The 23,407-nt window shown below is 43.1% G+C and overlaps 1 protein-coding gene across 2 annotated transcripts in view; it reads left to right on the forward strand.

Annotated features, from left to right (window-relative positions):
• Positions 1–23,407, forward strand: part of RIF1 (replication timing regulatory factor 1) — a 70,691-nt gene that overhangs the window by 21,335 nt on the left and 25,949 nt on the right. For both annotated transcript variants that reach the window (XM_075933399.2, XM_075933398.2), the window contains exons 14-20: positions 435–535; positions 938–1,024; positions 5,085–5,158; positions 5,325–5,505; positions 9,012–9,119; positions 17,096–17,239; positions 20,934–21,033. In XM_075933399.2, the coding sequence (XP_075789514.2) occupies positions 435–535; positions 938–1,024; positions 5,085–5,158; positions 5,325–5,505; positions 9,012–9,119; positions 17,096–17,239; positions 20,934–21,033 (795 nt within the window). The remainder of the gene's footprint in view (positions 1–434; positions 536–937; positions 1,025–5,084; positions 5,159–5,324; positions 5,506–9,011; positions 9,120–17,095; positions 17,240–20,933; positions 21,034–23,407) is intronic.

Raw genomic sequence — 23,407 nt, forward strand, 5'->3', positions numbered from 1 at the left:
CAGTCCCCATCTGGCCACAGAAAAGGGTGGTGGCGGCCCCCGTTTTGCTGTGGCACGGGTATGAGGAAAGGCCATGATCTGGCTGCGGCAGACAGAGTGGTGGTTGGCAAGCGTAACAAGCAGTGGGCGCAGCCCCTTAGTTATTTAGTAAAGTATGTAACATACTTTATACATAATTAGAATATTTTTGTATATGTGCCCCTGGGCAGTTCATTGGCATAGCTTTGTAATAGCAGAGTGGAACTTTAAAATTTGACACAAGACGCATGTTATGTATTGACTTTTTTCAAAATATGTCCTTGTCTTAAGATTCATTTGGTTGCAGTAAAAATAATTTTCTAATAATGATCAAACTAATCAGTACACTGTGTTGCAGACTCTTGTAGCGTTGTTTGGCTTGAACATGCTTCTTACCTTTTTTTTTTTTTTTAAAGGCAATAAGAAAGAAAGGCAAGGTTCAGAAATGTTAACTGTATTATTACAAGCCTTAAAAAACATAGTTACCTCAGATGCACTTCCTGCTCAGAAAACTTTGGTAAGTTTTTTTTTTAATTGTTGTTAAACTTGTAATTTCTTATGTGATGTTAAGTAGCTACCATATATTTGAAATCTTCTAGCTTCTGATATCAGCAAGGGATTGATCAAAACCTGTGGTTCTAAAGATCTGACAAGTCTTTAAATTCTTTTATTAAAAATTACTAAATTCTTTGGGTTAATCTATCAAAGGTCAGCATCAGTTCCATTGTGTGAATCATTTGTATCCCTTTTCTTCCTAAGTTATCATTACTTCAGAGAGCAGTTGTTTTGTAAGGCTGCTTTCTTTCTGCCACTGCAGAAAACTTCAAGCCAACTGTTAATATCTGGTCCTCTTGCATAGAAGTAAACATTTATACATATTTAATACTTGCCTGTTTCCTTGTTTGCTTTCTTTCCTCAGTCCCTTTTAGAAATTACAATTAAAGAATTACCTTCAAAAGTATTGGGATCACCAGCATACCAGGTTGCTGACATGGATCTTTTAAATGTAAGTAAAAGCTTAGTTATATACTTGAAACTCTTGAATCCAGCAACCCTGGGAAACTGTGTGTGCTGGTTTAAAGATTTTTCTGGACCAAGGAAGGAGTCATGGGGATGGATGTAGGGTGCTTACCTGGTTCTTCGCGTTTTCCGCCACTTTCTGGCTGAGTGTGTTGCTGTGCTGCCACTCCCCCAGCTGGGGATGACAGGGAGAAGCAGGGACATTCAGAGCCACTTGGGCCTCCAGGGTCCATACCATGGGTGTTCCTGAATTAGGTTATAGTACCTATTTTTTAAAAATGTTATTAGTATTTGTACTTAAGGGAAAAGGAATTGAAGTAAAATGCATATTCATGGTACACTACATAAGATAAAAGATCCATATTTGGTGAATGTTTTATTGGTATTTTTATTTTAGAACATCTGGAACAAGCTTAGCATGTATTGGTTGCAGACAGTGTAATGATATATCAATAAATGAGATTGAAAAGGGGTTAGCAATGTCTCATACTTGTGGCAAATTCCCTCATCTGGGATTGCTCACCAGGGAAGGTTCCCTGCCACCAGCCCCCTCAGCCTGCTACCCCTCCCTGCCACCAGCTTCTTTGGCCCCACTGCCGGCTGGGCAACACAGCTGCCCCGGCTCCTGTGCCACAACTGCTGTTCCAGCTATACTGCCAGCATGGCAGCAAGCAGCCCTGGCACCACTGCCATGGCATGACCCTGCTGCCAGGCCAGCAAGGACGAGTTGCCCCTGCCCTGCTACCATGGCCCTGCTACTGCTTCTGGGTTGCTGAGGCTCTAGTCCCACTACCATCATCTTCATCTTTCGTGGGGCTCTCAGCTACTGGCCCTCCTGCCCCGAGGTGCTCTCATTCAGCAACTTTCATGGTCCTTCTGGACCACAGATGTTGCTGGATGAAAGAGTCCCAGATTAGGGAGGTGTAACCTGTATTGCTAAGTACACTATTTATTGCAAGGATCATATACAGTACCCAAGAAGACTACATAGTCTGTTTAATATAAACTTTTGTTACATTTTGTAGGTGGAGCAGTAGGTTGATTAATAGTCTAGCCAATTTATTGACTACATGTGTGGTTTGTCATGAAAAATGTTCGAGACAAAATAACCAAACTTAGCTAATATATTCTTAAGTCAATAACAGTGCACATCAGGAATGGAAAGAGTTAATGTGATACCAGTCCTGGAAAGCAGTTGCTCACAGTGCTGTTCAGTCACCTTATATATAGGCTTGCTCCCAGAAGAGGCACTAAACCATGAGGCTATAGGACAGTTGCTTGCTAATTAGAAACCACTTCATAGTCAGCTAAGTTCCAGCCCAATTTTGTTAGCTTGTTCTGAAACTTTCTTATTTTTGTTTTGGTTATTAGTAGGGTCCTACCAAATTCATGGTCCATTTGGGTCAATTTCATAGTCATAGGATTTTAAAAATGGTAAATTTCATGATTTCAGATATTTAAATTTTTACATTTAAAGATATTTAAATGTCATGGTATTATAATTGTAGGGGTTCCTGACCCAAAAAGAAGTTGAGAGGGTCGCAAGGCTATTGTGGTGGTGGGGGAGGAGGGGTTGTAGTACTTCTACACTTATTTCTGTGATGCTGTTGGCAGCACTGCCTTCAGGCCTGAGCAGCTGGATAACAGTGGCTGCTGGCTGGGAGTCTAGCTCTGAAGGCAGAGCTACTACGAGCGGAAGCACAAGGTAAGGATAGCATGATATGGTATTGCCACTCCTATTTCTACACTGCTGCCTACAGAGCTGGGACCTTAGGGTACCTCTACATTGCAGTGTTATTTTGGAATAACAGATCTTATTCCGAAATAACAAGAGCGCATCAAATGCTTGTAGTGTAATTTTGAAATAATGTCGAGCTGGAGGACTTCTTACTCAGACTCCTGTAACTCTCATTTTACGAGGAGTAAGGGAAGTTGAAGGAAGAATGTTTTTCCTTGACTTCTTGCTGTGTAGACAGCGCCTAAAGCCAAGTTATTTCGACTTCAGCTACGAAATCGACGTAGTTGAAATTGTGTAGCTTGATTCGACCTTGGCCTTGCTGTGTAAATGTACCCTCATTGAGTAGCTGCCACTCTCTGGGTGTCCAGTGCTGAAAGCAGCAGTACAGAAGCAAGGGCAATATAGGTATGGCATTGCCACCTTTACTTCTGCACTGGTGCTGGTGAGATGCTGCCTTCAGACCTGAGAACCCAGTCAACATTACAACCACCACTCTTCAGTTGTCCTGCTGTGAAGACTGGAGAACTAAGGGTAGCAATATTGTGACATTCCTAAAATAACCTTGTGATCCCCTGCAACTTTCTTTGGGAAAGAACCCCCAATTTGAGAAATATTGGTCTCTCCTTTGAGATCTGTGTAGTTTAGAGTAAAAGCACACACAATCAGATTTCACTGGAGAACACCAGATTTCTCAGTCTGTAGAGTGCTTCACGTGGCTGTGAATTTGGTAAGGCCCTAGATGTTAGCATTCCCAATACTAGTCTTCAAAGATACTTAACCTGCCTGTACCAGGGCAGGACATTAATGCATGTTGCCTTTGACAATTTATTAGCCACTTAAGCCAAATGATGAAGTTATTGTGGCATATACCAGTGAACAAGGTTGATTAGCTTTTTGAGCAAAACAGTGCATTCTGCTGGCATAACTGCCCAACATTCATACACGCAATATTCACACTGTGCACTTCCTACCCAATGTGGCATAAGTAATACATTTTTAATGTATGTTGGCTAACAAGTAGTACTTGCTAAATCTTGGCTGAGGCCAAATTCTGTTGTTGGTGCACTACTAAAGACCATGTTGTTAATGTCCTGCCCTCCTAGGAGTTTTTTCTGATGCTGCTTATCATTCAGTATTATATAATGCATTTCAGATAAAAATAACATTTTTACCTTCAAAATTGCCTTATGAGCCATGGATGAATCATCACTGATATGGTGATGGACTGTATGGAGCAATCAGGCATTTCTGCCCAACATTCTGTAGCTTGACACAAAGTATGGGACATCCCCTTTCTTGCCAGTCTTTGAGATCCCCAAGTAACTTTGTGATGACCTGCAAGGAATACTGATCAGTAAAAGGGTCCCAAACACCTTCAAAATAAGTCATCTATCGGTCAACACATTTCTCCTCCCTCATTGCTATCCTTCATCCAGCATCTTGGTTATAGCTTTTCATTTGTCGTCCAGTCCCCACAAAGACTGCCTGGAATTGAGGATCTTTCTTCCAGGGCCAGAAGGTGAAGAATGTAGTTGGGTAGCCACTTGGAAGATTTGCCCTCTTCCATAGTGCTGCTTTGAATAAGTGTCTTCAGTGCATCAGTAGTACTATTAGTAGAACATTAAACTCATGGTTTCAATGCTATGGTTAATTTAAATTTGTAGAAAACATGGTGATGTGCCTCACGTGTGGTATGAATTACAGTGGACTAAAGTAATTATGGTTCACTTTCTGTTAGATGCCTCAGTAACAGCGTCTACTGACAAACTTCTTTAACATTGTGGATGCTTTCGAGAGCATACGTTTCTCAAAAGGAATAAAAGAAAAGTACATTTAGGTGGAGGAGAGTATATTTGTCCCCATGTCTGTGTAATTTTTGTACCAAGTTAATTTTTTGAAAAGATTTAATCTGTTTTGGGGGTTTAAGTTGCTACAGTATTTTTAATAATTTCGCAAATGCAAAATCTGCCATGAGTCTAGCAGTTTATGGCGGCATTTTGCAATTGGTAAGGGTATTTGAATAATTTTATTCAGATTTCTCATCTTTCCACCCACAAACTTCAGTTTCTAGATATTTGTAAGTAAGTGACCACACTTTTGGTACAAAATTCAAGTTCAGGATTTAAGTTGACTCTGAATAAATTCCTGGCCCATGGAATTAAATTTATATACTATAGCTCCTATATATTGCATTCCCTTGATCTTGAACTAAAAATACAGAACTCTATACACCATTCTGACTGTGAAATAAACACTTGATTAATGAAAATACAGTTCAAAAGGCTGATTTTTTTTTTTTTCTTTCAAGGGTACACCAGCTTTATTCTTAATTCAACTACCTTTCCGTAATAATCTGTTGGAATGGTGTGTAACTGAGGAGAGGTAGGTAATCTTATTCTGGAAGTATTTGAGAATGTTTGTTTTCATTACCAAACTTGCCCTGTTTTGCTGTACCTCAGTATGCTGACTTTAGAGGCTTTTCCTATTAATTTTAAATATTACTTCTCCTCATAATTGCTTATCTAATTTCTTAAACTTTCATTTTTAGGTTCTTCCTAAATTTGGAAGTCCTGGTGGGTTGTGTGTTGTCTGGTCCAACATCTCCTCTGGCTTTCAGTGAGTCTGTGTTCTGCATTATTAATCAGTGTACCAAGCAGGTGGAAAATAAAGAACATCTTTGGAGAATGTGGAGTATTGTAGTTAACCCATTGACTGAATGGATTAACCAGGTATAGTATTATACCAAATATAAACTTTTTTGTGTGTGATTGGCTTATCAGCAATGAGAATATGATAACATGAAGGTAATAAGTACCATATTTTGACATTGGTAAATTCATGGCTCCTGAAAAAATCCAAAGCCATAAAAAATAATTACCATTCACCTATTCAAAGATTTTACACCAGTGATGAGCAACCCAGAATGACTCACATGAGTGACTCTCCTTCACCTGAGTAGATGGCAGCAATCTGGGGCTCCACCTGTTGCCTTGTGGCTTCCCTGTCTGACCCCTCCTCCACACTCCTCTTGCACACTAGGGCCCTGCACTTCCTATGCCTCCCCCCTCCCTCCCAGCTCTTTCAAAGTGCATAAATCACCTAATTTACATTCTGTCTCCACTCCTCCCTCCCAGAACTGGAATGCCACAAATCCACTGCAGGGAGCAGATAGGTCAGTGTGACACAAGTGGAGCCACAGTGGGCCATAGATTGCCCAACACTGTTTTACATTCTTAGTTAAAAAAGTGCAAGTATTCATCTTTTTACGAGAGAGAGTAAATTATTATAATTTGTAGTTAATCAACAATGGAAGGCTACCTAAAACTAGATTTTAAAATATATATTCTGAAAAATATCAGTATGTCTAAATCTTTGGTAGTGTGGGAGATCACACAGTGTGGGAACAGGAACCATTATCCTGGTCACTTTGGGATGGCTGCTGCAGACCAGAGTGGCTCTTACGAGCCGCCAGAGGACCACTGCTGGGAGCCATTAAAGCAGCAGCTGGTGTGGCTGTCACAGGGGGCCACCTGAGCAGCTGGACGTGGAGCCTGCTCCTTAAGCAGCCGTGGGATCAGCTGTATTGGCACCTGCACAAGTCAGAGGTCACGCACAGTCTCAATCTGTGACTTCTGCAACCTCCATGTTAGACACAGAGCTCTATTCTTAAATGCCTTTATTAGCTTCAGTGCAGTAGTACAGTTATGAGGAAGAACGTAACTTGCCCTGGAGAATTTTTGTGGCTGTTGATGATTTGAGAGGGAGAGTCCAGATTAATGTTTTGTTATGTAAACTGACCTTTTGTGAAATTCTTTTATGTAGGGTCACTGAAATACAATGTTATTTAGTCACTCTTTAAGGTATAGTTGCACATGAAGTAGATGGAACAAGACATTTTTTATATTTAATTTGTGTTGCGGCATTTTCTACTCTAATTTGATTGGTCCCTTTAAGACTCTGTAATCAAAAATCATTGCTGGTATTTTGGGAGACTACATTCTACATAATAGTAACTTTGAAAAGCATATGGGGTGGGTCCCTGTCAAGCCCATTACAAATGATTGGCCAATTCAAGGTTGTTGCTAAGACAGCTGGTGTATTTTTGTAGGTATAAGCAGGAGAATGACAATGAGAACTGGAGACATGCTATTTTTCCTCAAGTTGGCATTAGTGAGATTAGCACTGGATACTGCATTTCAGTAAAAATTTGCACATTTCAATAAGGGTGTTGACAAAGTGGAAAGGATTTTGAGAAGAGCTACAAGAATGATTTGAGGTCCTGATAGCAAAATACTCAGTCTACTTACTTTTAGTCAAAAGATGATTAAAAAGGTGATTTGACCAGTTTATATATGTGCCTACATAAAGCACTTCTTAATAGTGCTCTTTTTCCAGACATGAATATAACAAAATTCAATAGTGAGCATCTGAAGTTAAATATATTTATACTAGACAGAAGATGTAATTTCTTAACAGTGAGGGTAATTAACTATTGAACCAGCTTATTCCTGGATGAGATGGCTATTAGCCAGGATGGGCAGGGATTGGTATCTCTAGTCTCTGTTTACCAGAAGCTGGAAATGGGCAAACAAGGGATGGATCATTTGATGATTACTTGTTGAATTCATTTCCTCTGAAGCACTTGGCATTGGTCACTGTTGAGCTATATGAACCATTGGTCATTCTTATGAGATGGAGAATATATCTTATGAAGACTTTAAATGGCAACTGAATGTCTTTCTAAACTATCTACACAAGCATGGGTAAGAGATTCAGGGATCACTGGCTATTACGTAGGAACTACAATTAGATCATCTCCCCCCCCCCCCCCCCCGCCACCAACCTTAAAATTATGAATACTTTGGATTTAAGTGACTTTTTAAATACTTAATAAAATCTCTGGTTTATTGCAGTTGAAATAAATGTATACATTCATTTTTCATAAACTTTGGTTTTTCACGGGTAGCTAAAAGTCCATGTTGTCTCATGGGTATAATTTCTAAAGGCTTCTTTTTTTTTTTTTTAAAATAAAAAAGGCTGCAAATTTAACAATTGGATCGTAACAAACTACAGATCGCACTTCTGATTCAACCTGGTAATACTGTGAACAAAAATAGCTGTCAGCAATAAGGATGTTAATGTGATTATCTGGCTAATCATATAGTTGATACAGTTTGTATTGAGTATACGATTAGTCACGAAGTGCCGCTGTGCAGACCCGCAGCGGGGGTAGCTCCCAGGAGCTGATTCCAGCTAGGAATGAGCAGTCATGGCTTGTGCAGGCTCCAGAGCCTCCCGCGTTGCAGCTCTGCATTTTAAATGTAGGAAGAGCTGCTGGGCTCTTGCTACATTTAAAATGCAGAGTCACAGTGATCAGCGCTAACGGGCTGCTTTGCAGCAGTGTCCCCTATTTTCCCCCCCTCCCGCCTTCCTCCTGAAAGATGTAGCAGAGTGGGGCAGGCGGCACAGCAGAGACGGTGCTGGGGGGGTGGGGGAGGGACAGGCTTTTAAGTCGGCTTCCTCAGCACTGGCTCCTGGCTCCCTCCCTCTTTGCTCCCCCCCCCTTTCTCAGAGGCAGTGGAAGGGGTGGAGGGGGGAGAGGGAAGGGGCCTCAGAGAAGGCTCTTGTACATTTAAAAAACAGAAGTACCCACTGTGGGAACAATGTGAGCATGGACTGAAACAGTCCCCTCATTCCATTTCGCTGCTGTGCCTCTGCCTTCCCTGCCCCTGTGGAGACGTTGCTGGGGAAAACGGCTTAAAGCCAGTTCCCCCCCAGCACCAATTCCTGCTCCCCCCTCCTTGCTGCCCTCTCTCTGTTAGAGATAGCTAGGGGGCGGAGGGACTAGTCGAAGTTGCTGCTTGACTATCTGATAAGTATTTGCTTATCGGATAGTTGACTAGTCGCTAATATCCCTAGCCAACAATACTTGTATCAGTTTCTATTGCTTCACAGTGATTCCTGGAATCTTATAAAATAGATTGCCTTTACTCTTGCATTTTTCTCTCAACAGTGAGAATTGAGTGTCTGTTGTTGTTGTTTTGTTTTTTAATTGTCTAGCAAACACTGTGGGCTAGTAACTAAAGATTTAATTCATATTAAAAATGGAAATGACTTTTTGTCTTGATTTGTAAAATCTGTATTTAAAAAAGCTTGAATTCCAAATATAAACTGGCTATTCTTTGTGCCTGGCAGGTTGCTTATCTAATAAATTGTTGTTTTGTGGTTTATTTAGACTAGTGAAGTAAATCAGGGAGATGCATTGGAACACAACTTTAATGCTATTTACAGTGCACTGCTTTTACCCATAAGCCACATTTTTCCTATTGAAGAATTTCCACAGGTAAGAAATTTCCACAGGTAAGAAATGAAAACAAATCTTAGACTGTGCAAAAATGCAGTGTTTATAGTAAAAATTAAACATTTGTAAGCTAACCTTCCTTTGGTCTAATATACTGAATCTTATGTGTGTGCAAAGTAAGCTGGCTCAGTGTCCACTCAATCTGGCTATTCTTAAATCTTTATCTTCATAGAAACTTTTAATTTGAGTGTACATTTAGTTTTTCTACTTACCAGAAATGGATGTGTTTACATCATGAATGATGTTTACATTGCCTAGCTGGGGATGGCTTCTTTATTAATTGATGGCTATGCAACTTAATATAGTTGATAAAGACACAATGCAAAAATCTTAGAAATGAACACATGATGTGAAATCAGTTTAAAATGAGCTAATGAGGCATATGATAGAAGTCTATAGAATCATGAATGGTATGGAGAAAATGAATGTTACCTGTTCTATGAAAGGGTAAGCCAGGGATCACACAATGAAATCAATAGGCAGCAGGTTTAAAACAAATATAAAGAAATACTTCACACAATATAATCATCCCGTGAAACTTGTTGCCAGAGGATGACGTGAGGACCAAAACTATAACAGACCTAGCCTACATGATTCTGAACGTCAATCAGCTTAGAAAAGAGCAGAGTAAAGGGGGGATATGATAGACGTCTATAAAATCATGACTGGTGTGGAAAACGTGAATAAGGGAAAGTTATGTACTTGTTCCCATATTACAAGAACTAGGGTTCACCAAATGAAGTTAATAGGCAGGTTTAAAACAAACAAAAGGAAATTATTCTGTCAACCTGTGGAACTCTTTGCTAGAGGATTTCATGAAGACTAGGACTTGAACATGGTTCAGAAAAGAGCTAGATAGATTCATGGAGGTTAGGTCCATCAATGGCTTTTAGCCAGGATGGGTAGGAATCATTTGTGTGGAAATGCATGACACGGCAGGGATCACATGATGATTACATGTTGTGTTCTGTCCCTCTGGGGCATCTGGCGTTGGCCACTGTCGGAAGACAGGATACTGGACTAGATGAGCCATTGGTCTAACTCATATGGGCATTTTTGTTACATTTAAAATAAATTTGTGTGGTGTACGCCTAGAGATAATGTTTTAGCATTCTTCTTTGAGGGTCCCCGTGGGTGCTCCACCTTAGGTGCGTTAGCATCGCTGCTTTCCGGTTGGAGATTTGCATTAGCCATGCCTATGGCCAGCAGCGTGTGCAGAGTGCCAGTATGAGCAGTCTGAGTGTGCTACTCCGCATGCGCAGCCAGCTGCCTTCAGTTCCTTCTTAACCGCTGCCAGTTCCAGTCTCAGCTTAGCAGTCGCCCACTTCACCTCACCATTAAATCGTTTTGTGTACATAGTTACTCTTCAGTTACCTCAGAAATAATAGTAGTAGATAGTATAAGTGTTTTATCTTAGATTTTAAAAAAAATTCTTTATCTAGTTGCTACTTTTTAATTAGTATAATAGATCGCAGGAGTGTGAACTAGCAGCAATAATAAAATGCTGAAACACAAGCTCTCTGGCACATGCTACGTTCACCTGGTTTTAAAAGGCTGTAAACCATCTGTATCAGTCTGACGGACATGATCTATGTGTCAGTTGCTTGAGTGAGGAACACCTCAGGGAACAGTGCCCTCACTACAAGAAACTTAACATCTAGAAAGAGGAAGTCTAGAGAACTTCAGATAAAAATGCTACAGCTGAAGGAAAAAGACGCATCCAGCATCAGACCCAGGACATACCCCCTCTGCCAACAACTATCACCTGGGGCAGCATCTGACAGGACGCCTATTACTAAGCCCAATGTAAGGGACCGAGACAGCCTACAAAGAGGTCCCACTCCTCCTCAGGGACAGACTCCCCTTTGAGTAAGCGATCCCTACATGCTAGCACTGCCTACAAAACCTCTACAGTAACGGGGTCCACGAAGCAGTCAAAGAATGGGACCAGAACCAAAAAAAGCCAGGACCCAAAGCAAAATGCTCTTGTTGCCGCAAAGGGACTGCTGGAGGCAAAAGGCAAAACCTCCGACTTGGAACTGAGCGCAAAGCCACTGGCACCAACTGCAGCAAGCACAGAGCCACGTGGCAACACATTCCACAGCAAAGTGCTCGGCACCAACAAAGCCGCGCTGAGATTCTTACACAAACAGCGTTACAGTGCCAACGGTAACCTCAAAGCCACACATAGACATAGTAAGGAGCAGCACTATCAGCACCAGACAAACACTCTGTACTGGCAAATCACAAGAAACAAATGAATCAGATCAAAACACTGATGCAGACACCAACAGCTCTGACAGCTCCCATGCAACAATTCATGACTGTGGAGGATCTATTAGTAACAACTGTACCGGGGAAACAACTCTTTTTGGTACAGATAGGATCCCACAGGTATTAAGCCATAGCCTGTTGTTCACACCTGCCACATCCATACTGCCGGTATTCAGTGAGGATGAAGAAGTACATGACAACATGATACTCCTCACCCAAGACTAACCGACAGTGGCAACCGCAGCAATGGCTTCCATCTCCTATCCCACCAGATTGGCCATATTGGGATCCAGGGGCGCTATATAGAACACAACAAATGCAACAGATGCAGATACCACAGCCATCCGTACCAGCACCGAAACCAGACATCACAATAGAGAGCTCCCCAGGCAGAGAGAGCTCAGATACGGCAGGTGTAAATGAGGATATTGTGTGTGACAATTACACACCCAGTTCTCCCTCTATGAATGTGGCATCAGTTTCCATCACTGATACAATTATGCCTCCACCATCTACAACAGGATATGACTTCAGGGCATTCCAAGAACTGTTCAAGAGGATTGCCAACTCACTCAAGATAGCCCACTCTTCTATGTCAGAAACACACTACAAACTCGCAAACATACTGCATAGCTCTCCAAGTATGAAACTAGTGCTTCTAGTGAATGAGGCCCTTGTGGACCCAGCTAAAAACATTTGGCAAACGCCGGCCACAATATCACCAACCGAGAAGAGGTCAGATCGAAAGTACTTTGTTGCTCCGAAAGGAGCAGAATTTCTTTTCTTCCATCCACCTCCAAACTTGTTAGTGATGGATGCAGTTAACCACAGGGGTAAACAACAATCTACTCAAAATGCTCCCTCTGACAGAGACTGGAAGAGGTTGGACACAATGGGCAAAAAGGCATATTCATCAGCAAGCCTACAACTCCAAGTAGCCAATTACACAGCACTACTAGCAAAGTACACACATCTCACTTGATCAGTCAGCAAATTTTATTGATTCCCTCCCAGACAACAAAAGAGATCAATTCAAATCCAGCTTACAGGAAGGAGCACTAATTCTACAAGCCGCACTAGATGCTGCTGATACAGCAGCCAGATCCCTAGCTTCTGCAGTAGTCATGAGACTAGATTCCTGGCTCCCAACTATCAGGATTCCCAAGGGAAGTGTAGTCAGTGGTGAAGGACTTGCCCTTTGACAGCATTAAACTCTTCGCCGAATCCACAAATGCATCCTTACACACCCTCAAGGATTCACGAGCAACATTAAGAATCTTGGGTATCCATGCACCTGTTACAAAGAGAAAACAAGGCAGATCTTTTACACAAAGGTATAGATTCACATCCTTTAATCCAACATCAACTCACTGACAGCAATCAGACTCCATCAAAATAGGCGCAGACAACCTTCTAAGCAGTCCGCAGCTTAACAGCCATTGACATCTTGTCAAACACTTTGAAGACTTGATCGAGGACCAGACAACCCTGATGTTTCCAAGGCCGCAATTTGAGCCCTTCAAACATTTGACAGTAAACTAGCTGCGTATTATCCGGCTTGGCGTACCATCACCACCGACAGGTGGGTGCTGGAGATCTTAAGAACTGGTTATTGTATCCTTATTTCATTTATCCCCCCCACCACCCGTTTGCCTGTCCCTATTCAGAGATCCCTCTCACGAGATGCTGCTCCTACAAGAAGCACAACATCTACTTATGCCATAGAAGAGGTACCACAAGAGCACAGGGGCAAGGGATTCTATGCCGCTCATTATTTCCTCCCCACAAAGAAATCAGGAGGATGGAGACCCATATTGGACCTGCAGAGATTCAACTGCTTTGTAAAATACCAATGGTTCAAGATAGTCTCACTCGCCACAATTATCCCTACCTTGGAAAAAGGAGCATGGTTGTCAACACTCGACCTCCAGGAAGGATCAATCCGCCCAGCCCACAGATGATTTTTGCGTTTCAACGTAAGACAAACATTTCTAGTACAGAGTACTGCCTTTTGGACTGTCAGCAGCCCCACGAGTATTTTCAAAGGTCTTGGCAGTTGTAACCGCACTCCTATGAAAAATGGACATCATTATTTTCCCTTATTTGCACAATTGCTTAGTAACGAACACCACACAGAGGCATAAAGCGCAGGCAGTCAATACCACCAGAGAGTTGTTCAACAACGTTGGACTCCAGATAAACAATACCCAAGTGTACTCTGACACCTACTCAAATCTAGAATTCATAGGAACATAGCTAGACTGCACAAGGGCCATAGCCTCCCTACCAGAACACAGGGTTGCAGCAATAAACCAACTGATTACTGGGCTGTCCTGCGCCATTGAAATAACATCCAGACACAGACTGCAAGTTCTAGACAATATGGCCACGGCAACATTCATAATGCCACACTCCTGTCTCTACATGAGATCCCTGCAAGCATGGCTTTGCATGGTATACAAGCCACGCATTCGCAGCATAAACAGATTACCATACTAAACAAAATAAAGGCCTCCTTCACGTGGTGGACCATACATGACAATATATGTGCTGGAGTTCCCTTCCAAACAACCCCACCATCAGTAACAATCACTACAGATGCTCCACTGATGGGCTAGGGTGCTCACCTGGGCCACCACACCGTGCAGGCTCAATGGATCACACATGACATGGGGAAGCACATCATCCATCTCAAACTCCAGGGCAGTAAGGCACACATGCACACACTATTCAGAACAGTACAGATACTTACGGACAATATACTATATCAACAGACAGAAAGGGGCCAAGAAGCAGTTCAGTTGTGGGAGTGGTGTATCTCAAGGAAGATGCACTTCATCGCAACTTACCTCCCAGGCAATGAAGGCATACTAGCATACACCCTAAGCAGGCAATTTCCTCAAAAACACGAGTAGGAAATGAGCACTTCAGTGCTAACCTACCTCTTCAAGAAGTGGGGGTTCCTAGCAATAGATCTATTTGCTACACGGGACAATGCGCATTGCCCACAGTATTATTTCAGAGCAGGCATAGTGCACAACTTGCTAGGAGATGCGTTCTGCATACAGTGGAAAACATATCTGTATTACGCAATCCCCCGTTCCCACTGATACGAGTAATCCTCAAGACCAAACAAGACAGGGTCAGAGTAATCCTCATAGCACCCAACTGGCCCAGACAATCATGGTATCCATACCTCTGGCAGATGAGCATCTGGCCACCGCACCGCTTACTGTCAGTTTGAGTTCTCCTCACCCAATGCAACGGTCGGATTCACCATCCCGACATACAAACTCTATATCTCCGAGCCTGGATTTTGGCTGGTTAGACGACATGGAATGTACTCTACCCAAAGGAATCCAACATGTTCTCAAAAATACCAGGAGACCTACAACAAGAAAAACATACACAGAAATGGAAGCGTTTCACAATGTGATGCTCTATCCATAATAACGAACCACGGCATACACAATTAACACACGTACTACAGTACTTGTTGCACCTGCATGAGGCAGGACTCTCTATGAGCTCTATAAGAGTACACCTACACTGTATCTCTGCCCTCCACCCCCCATTACAGTCACAATCTATCTTTACCCATCCAGCTGTAAAAAGGTTCCTGCACAGCCTACAAAACGTGTCTCCACCACTTACGAACCCAGTGTCTGCATGGGACTTAAATCTCGTACTGAGAAGGCTCTTATGCAGACCCTTCAAGCCATTAGGTACATGCTCTTTGTTATACCTTTCAATGAAGGTTGCATTCCTTGTTGCAGTTATTTCTGCAAGGCGCATAGGAGATTTGGGGGCCCTCGTGTCGGACCCACCATACACAACATTCCACAAAGACAAAGTAGTTTTGAGAACACACCTGAAATTTATACCAAAAGTACATATCTCATTCCACTGCAACAAACCAATACACTTACCTGTTTTCTACCCAAAACCTCATAAAGACCGAAAGAAGGAAGCTCTTCATACCTTCTTATTCACAGGGCACTTTCCTTTTACAAACAGCGCACACAACCTTTCCAAAAAATCTCCACTGTTGTTTATCTCAATGACAGAAAGGTCACAAGGATTACCCATATCAAAACAAAGATTATCGAAATGGGTATCAAACTGCATACGCTTAGTGTACGAATTAGCACAAAAGGAGCCACCTTCCAATAAAAGAGCTCACTCCACAAGAACCATAGTGGCCACAACAGCGTTCTTAAGAGGCGTCTCAACGGAACAAATATGCAAGACTGCCACATGGACAATTACGCATACATTCACTCAGTACTATGCCATCCAGACATTCATAGACTCTGAAACTAAGTTCAGCCAAACAGTGCACTTGATCGCAGATTCGTACTCTCCGAAGCTCCCATCTCCTAACATGACCACTGCTTCGTAATCACTTAAGTTGAAGCACCCACGGGACCCTTGCAGAAGAAGGGAAGGTTACTCACCTGTGCAGTAACTGGAGTTCTTTGAGATGGTTGTCCCGGTGTGTGCTCCACCACCCACCATTCCTCCCCTCAACTTCAGACTCACAGGTATCCAGGTCACAGAAGGCAGCCGGCTGCGCATGCAGAGTAGCACACGCAGACCGCTCATGCTGGCACTCCGCACGAGTGCCGGCCAGGGGCATTGCTAATACAAATCTCCGACTGGCGTGCAGCAATGCTGATGCACCTAAGGTGGCGCACCCACAGGGATAACCATCTCGAAGAACTCCAGTTACTGCACAGGTGAGCAACCTTCCCTTTTGTAGCCTTTTGGTGATGGAAGAGCAAAATTTATACCCACAGGGTTTCTTATCTATGCACATTTTCACAAATGTGAAAAAGTGTTTCCTATTTTTAAAAAAAATGTAGTTGAGGTTTCAGTTACAGGTTGTACTTCCCTTGTTTGGCACCCTCAGGACCAGAACAAGGGAATAAGCTGGCCCAGGGGAGTATGCTGGCCTTGCGGCTGGCGTGTCACATGACCACTCCACAGCTGGGGTGTCAGATGTTGGCCCTCTGGTGCTCTCTGGTCTGGAAACATCCATGCTAGACCACAGATGATGATGGACCAGAGTGTCCCAGTTTTTTGAGGCTTAACATCTTTTCAGATAGAGAAAGGAATATAAAAAGAGAAAATCAAGATTAGACTTGGTGAATCTTTTGCCATGTCTCACGAAGAAAATCAAATACAGGAGACTTCCCATAATCCGGCACCTACGTGGTGCCAGATTATCAGATTTGCCGGAGAATCAGGAGGTCCGGTACAACTGCACAGCTTAACAGCTGGCCAGGACACAATCTCCCTCCTTCTCCCCTCCCCTTTCCTCTTCGCGTCTTCTCCGTGCTGTAACCTGATCCTCCTCCCCCTCCTCTTTCCCCTTCACTGAAGCAAAACAGTCTTCTCCATACTGTGTCATGATCCCACTCCCCTTCTCCCCCCCAACCTTATGCCTTGTTTGGTTACAGCCAGCACGTGTGCTGAGCGTCAGACTTTTTAATCAGCTGGTCAGGAGCACTCCGCATTTTGATGCCGGAGTATCAGGAGTGCCAAACAGTTGGATGGGACTATCGGTGTTTTACTGTAGCTTACCCACTTTGATTTCTGACATACAGAAAGAAAGAAAGAAAAAATGTGCAGTTCACTTTGATTTTTTTTTATATGTATAATTTCTGTTTTGGTTGTTAAAGCTCACTATGAAGTCCTTGCTGCGTACTTGGTCAGAGTTGTATAGAACATTTGCCCGTTGTGCTGCTTTAGTGGCAACAGCAGAAGAAAACTTATGCTGTGAAGAACTGTGCGCCAAAATATCTGGACTAGAAGATGAAGCCTTAGTAAGTATAAACCACAATATTAAATAGTACAAAATTGCTGGTGCAATGTGACAAAGAAAAACACTCCCACTTTAACTGTTGTATGGCATTTACTCAGGTGAATTTTAAATAATCTTTCAATGTGATCTGTGCTCTTCTTCTGTGCTCCCCGCTGCCATGGTAGAGCCACATTTATTGACAAAATTACAGAATAATACAGAATTTTAAAATATTATGTACCTATTTTTTAATTTGTTGATACAGAATTCCCTCAGAAGCATCTAGTTTATAAGACCAGATGAGAGAGGCAAAATAGGGGCCTGGCAGTTTATGTACATGTAAATATATACTAAGTTGTCATAAAATTTTAGACTTTATCATTTTAACTGTATTTTGTTAACCACTCTTATTTTCTTTATGAACAAATACAACAAAGGTTGAGCCTGAAAAATTGAGCCACATGATTGCAATGCTATAATAAACTTGTCACATATGTTAAACTCCTTCTTAATACCACTGCTTATGTTAATTATAATACAGAGAATTTTGCATCTAGCTCTTATGTATGGTGGTAATAATTCCATGCATACTTATTATAAATTGAAGAATTTTTACTCTGAAATACTATGAAAGCTGGATACTTTGGGTACAACTACTTGAAATAATGTGGCTCTTTTGGGGCCAATAGAAGGGCTAAGGCCGTGGTCACCAGCCCATCAATCACGAGGCCTCGACCAGTCGATCACAAGGAGTTTCGGCACTCCCACCCTCCATTTTCCCCTCATCCCCGAGAAGCCCCACTACCTACCTCTAGCATAGTGCCGGCTTTCCATGGGGTGGACGGAAATCCTGCTGCAACTTCGCGTCACTTCCGGGGGTTCCGGAAGTGTGCTGGCTGCTCCCCTCCCACAGCTCTGTTGCGTGCTTGGGGAGGGGGCGTCGGCCCCGGAGGAGGAATGCAGTGGCTTCCCTGCGCTGCAGGAGGGGTGAGTTAGGCGCAGGGATTTCCAGTTTAGCCCCAGGTCAGGCGCCCGCGGGGCTTTGGCTGTGCCACGGGAGGGAGGTTTGGCTGTGCTACAGGAGGCACGCGCTGGCTTCCCTTGGAGGGTGGGGAGAAAAATCCTGGGAGGAGGCAGTAGCAGGGGAGACTCTGCCCCCGCTTCCCCTGTTCCCTCTCCCCACTCCCCAGCTGCAGAAACCTGTCCCCACTGGCGCCCTGTCCAAAGAGGTTCCCTGCCCTTCTCAGAAATAAAGACAATGCAGAAACTTTGTGTGTTTGACATAGTGTTTTATTGAAAAATGAAACCTGGCCAACAAACCCCCAATTGAGGCCAAGCCCCCATCTGGCCACTGCATCATGACACTCCTGCACTTCCCTTTCCCCCAGACCCTACATCTGAGCCTGTCATACACGGGAATCCCCTGTCCTGAGCCCCTCACATACCCCAACCCAAATTCCTGAACCCTCACATCCAGAAGTTGGTGGCTTACTTAATACCCTAACCCTACATCTGACTCCAACACTGCTTGGCCTGGAACTCCCTCCCCAAGCCAGTGTTCCCTTATCCACTTCCTTCTGCATCCAGATTTCCTCCTGCTTGCACCTCTCACCCCTTCCCACACCCAAATCCCTCATTCTCACCCTGGAGCCTTGTCAGCCGACGGTCAGGGCAGTGAGTCCCTTCTGACCGGCTGAAGTTCTTTTAAATTGTGCTTGGTTCTGTTACAGCAACTGAAGGAGTCAGGTTAAAGCTTAAACAGTTACTATTTTATTGTTACAGGGTAAACTTAGTTGTTAAATGCTACTGCTGTGTTACAGATAACACAGCCACTACAAAGGACAGGATAGAAATTACACTAATAAGTCACTTACAGGTACCATGAAACCCTTTTGGTTTTCTGAGCTCTTATTAAATGCATGCAAAATAGACACATAGCAGGTATATATTCTCACCCCTGCGTTCCAGACGTGGCGTGGCCAGCGTCTTTCTCTCAATCCCTCGGGAAGAAGTAGGGCAAGGTTGGGCGTCCCACAGACCTCGGGAGACAATCAATACCTGCCAGCAGGTATAGATGATTGGAGCTCAAGTGGGGTGGGCTACTAAACCCTCTTTATACCCCTTGGGTGTCATGTAGGCTTCTTCCTGGTCTCAAGTGGCCAATTAGGAAAAATGGCTTTGAACACCAAGTTTCCCACAAAGGGTGCAAAGCATAATTCACACCTGGGAAAATGCAGACAATGGGCACCTCTGGTATGTGATGGGCAAAGATTCCTCTTCTGGGACAGTGCAGGCATGTCAGTTACTGGTACTAGCCATCAGGGCGACAGGAGGCCCCGGGTTGTCAGCTAGCCCATTTACTGTCTGGTTTCTGTTTATGGTAGAGTCAGGGACAGGCAGCACACCTGCGTTCCCAGGGCATCAAAGGCTGACTGCCTTTCTCTTGCTCTCTGGCGGGGGGCGGAGGGGAGAACAAGATGGGATTCATGTCTGGCTACAAGCCTACACATCCTCTCTCAACCCAGTGCGGGTAAGGCTAGACTGCAAGAGTTCTTCAGGATTCCAGAGATACCCCAGAAAAACTCTTCTGCATCCAGGGATACGTTTGTTCTTCCACTTCTTTTAGTGGAAGAGCAAACGTGATCTTTTGGTCACCCCTATATTCCTCTTTCCACAAGGAATAAGGGGGCTTCCAAAAGAAGGGTTTTTTCTGACATTTGGTCAAATCTAGACAGGCCAAATGTTGGAAAAACTTCTTCCTACAGAAGAATTGGGGGGGCGGAAGCAGAGTGTAAGGGTTGGGGATAGCAAGCGATGGAGAGGAGGAGAATAGAGAGGGCAGAGCTTCAAGGAAGGGGTGGGGCTTCAAGAAAAGGGTGGAGCGGTAGATCTTGGCTTGTTCTGTCATTTAAAAAGTGATCTTAGGTGTAAAAAGGTTGGAGACCACTGGGCTAAGGGATATGCTTTCTTAAAGTCATTATTATTAGTAGGGATCTTAAAATGGTTAATAGGGTTAAATGCTAATACTTAACTGGTTAACCATTTTAACTTTGGGTCTGCTGGTCCCACTGTGGCCAACTACCACCAGAGGTCACTGGCAAGGGCTTGTTAATTAGTAAGCATACCGGTAAGCATCATATTTAGCAGTTTGCTTTCTAGTTAACATCCCTACCTATTAGCAATTGATTAATCAAATACCCCCAGCATTTACTTTTTGGAATTCCTTGTTCATTTCTTATTACTATATTTTTAATATTTTAACCCAAAATGTATGTTCTTAGCGTGATAATCCTACAGCTAGCCACATTGCAGTATGCTGTCATTGGGGGGGGGGGGGGGGCAGTACTTCTGGACATTATAATAATGTTTGATAATCCTCTCTAAACTCCTTCCATTTGTATGTATTTCTGGTAACATGGTATCAGAGTTGAATTCAGTGGTACATGTGATAAAGCTAAAGGGCTGAATTTTCAGCTTGTGTAAATCTGCTTGTTTGATTTAAGTGCAGTGCTGACTTTGTAATTTGGTCCTGATTACTTCTTCCATGCAGCTCAAAATTGTATTGGTCTCCTTGGAATCATAATATATGGCAAATGTGTATACAGATGACTATCCATAATCATTACTAGGCATCTTTCAAATACTGTTTCATGTTTTTCTCTACCCCCATGACTTTGGCTTTGCTAATGATTTTTGTTTTTTTTTTCTTCTCTCAGAATCTGTCAGTGGTGGATGGTCTCACCCATATTGTATCCGTTATGGTGGACTGCATCAACTTTGCACCATATGGTACTAAATATCAGCCAAAAAATAGATGTAAGAAAAATTTCAAATTGGATTTGTTCTGTGATACCGATGAGTAAATGGTTGAAAACTAGAATTATTGCAAGTGATAAATTAGGTAGAGTACATTCTGAACCGCCCACCTTTGAGGAATTTTTCCTTAGGAGTTGAGCCCCGGATTTTCAAAAATAGAAGACTAAAATTAAGCCCCTAAATCCAGATTTAGACACACAAGTCTGATTTTTTTCAGAAGTATTGAGTATTTAGCAGCTCTCATGTAAAAATTAGGGTATAGGTTGATCTGACTGTAGCTAACTTTTTCCTGTTCAGTGGTTTATTGAAAACATAAACATACTTTAAATTTGGAAAATTTAGTTGCGAGTTTAATTTTAGCTTCATTTTTAAAGTCTTAAGTTTACTAAGGCTTTTTATTTTGGTACCAGTCCAAAATCTCATGTGTTTTGCTTACTACTTTTTTGTTGAAACATAGATTTAAAAGAGCAATACTTGATGATTACTTTAAAGTTTCCAGTTTTAGTTTAACATATAATCTACTTTGAAGAATGTATACATTATGCAATTAACTTTAAATCAGAAAAGTTACTGAACATTTGGTTAATTTTCATAACACCAGTGCTGCTCTTGAAATAAGAGTTTATTTTGTTTTAGTTGCTTTGTGTCCCATATCACTGACCTAAAATCCTGTGTTAGTGAAATTGTTTCCTACGTTTCCTACATTTGAGCTATTGATATATAAATACAGAAGGTGTTGGGCATACAATGTTGCTGGTTGTTCTGTTCTCTTGTACTGTTCATAGCTATTAAAATTGAAGTTAACAAACATTTTAAAGATGGTACTTCAAATGAAAATTAAGTTAACTTTTTGCTGTAACGTCTCCCTCCTTGCACACATTTGAGTACAGGTTGAACCTCTCTGGTCCAGCCACATCCATGGTCCAGCAGGATTTTAGTTAGTAGTCATCCATTTATCATGGATGTAGCCAACTTTCCTGTAGTCCCATAAAGGTTGTTTACAGCCACCAGTCCTGGTTCTGTGTTCTATGCTGCTATTTAGTTTTAATTTACCCCTAAATGTCTTCTAAGAGCCCACTAAGTAGTGAAAGTGTTGGTAATACTGCTAGATATTGACCTTTGGTCTAGCAAATTCTGTGGTTCAGCACTGATCAGGTCCTCAGGGTGCCAAACCAGAGAGGTTCAACCTATAAGTATCTCACTCCCTTAAAACATCCAGATGTCTGGGAAGACTACTCAAGGAATGGAGATACTAGTAAAAGCTGAGCAGAAATGATTTTTCCCTTGAAATAATTTGATGTAAACTTTTACTTAACATTTTGTAGTTCTATCCAGTATTGAGCACTGGTCCACATGAATAAATTTATCAGAATATGTTTTCTATACTGAAAGTTAAGAGTATGTAAGACTACCCAGTATTGAAGTTCCTTCATCAGTTCTAGGTCATTAGGTTGCGTGAATGGCAAATTAGAATAAAAATCCACAGCAACTGCACTAAATTAGAATTTTTATTTTTGTTGGTTATACAGGCAGTCCCTGAGTTATGCGGATCCGACTTATGTCGGATCCGCAGTTACGAACAGGGATTTCTCGCCCCGGAGAACTAGAGCAGCGGGACGCCTGGTCCCGCCGCCCGCCTTCTCCGGGGCGAGAAAAGCTGCAGAGCCAGCAGACCAGGGAGACGGGAGCAAAGCGGCGGAGCACTGGGGGCCGGACCCACGCCGCTTCCAGCTGATCTGGAAGCGGCGCGGGTCCAGCCGGGTGCTCCGCAGCTTTGCTCCACGTCTCCCTGGTCTGCTGGGGGGGAGGGGACGCAGCTAGTGCCCCCCCAGCAGACCAGGGAGACGTGGAGCAAAGCCGGGGGCCTGTGGTCGAGCAGGTGGGGCACTGCCGGGTTGGTCCCGCAGCACCACTCCTTGGCGCTACTGGACCAACCCGGCAGCACCCCAGCTGCTCTGCCCCAGGCGTCCTGATTCAGCTGCTGATCAGTTTCAGCAGTGGCTGAATCAGGATGCCTGGGGCAGAGCAGCTGGGGTGCTGCTGGGTTGGTCCAGTAGCTCCAAGGAGCGGCCGCGCTACTGGACCAAGCCAGCAGCACCCGAGCTGCTCTGCCCCAGGCGTCCCAAAGTCAGCCGCTGCTGAAACTGACCAGCGGCTGACTACAGGAAGCCCGAGGCAGAGTTGCTCTGCCCTGGGCTTCCTGGAATCAGCTGATGATCAGTTTCAGCAGCAGCTGACTTGGGAATGCCTGGTGTTCTTACCTTGAATCTGTATGTAAGTGGAACTGGTGTCCAGATTCAGCGGCTGTTGAAACTGATGTTTCAGCAGCGGCTGATGCCGGTTCCGACTTACATACAGATTCAACTTAAGAACA

This window comes from Pelodiscus sinensis, chromosome 7 (genome assembly GCF_052426305.1).
Source record: "Pelodiscus sinensis isolate ZL-2025 chromosome 7, ASM5242630v1, whole genome shotgun sequence".
In the NCBI taxonomy this organism is placed as follows: Eukaryota; Metazoa; Chordata; order Testudines; family Trionychidae; genus Pelodiscus; species Pelodiscus sinensis.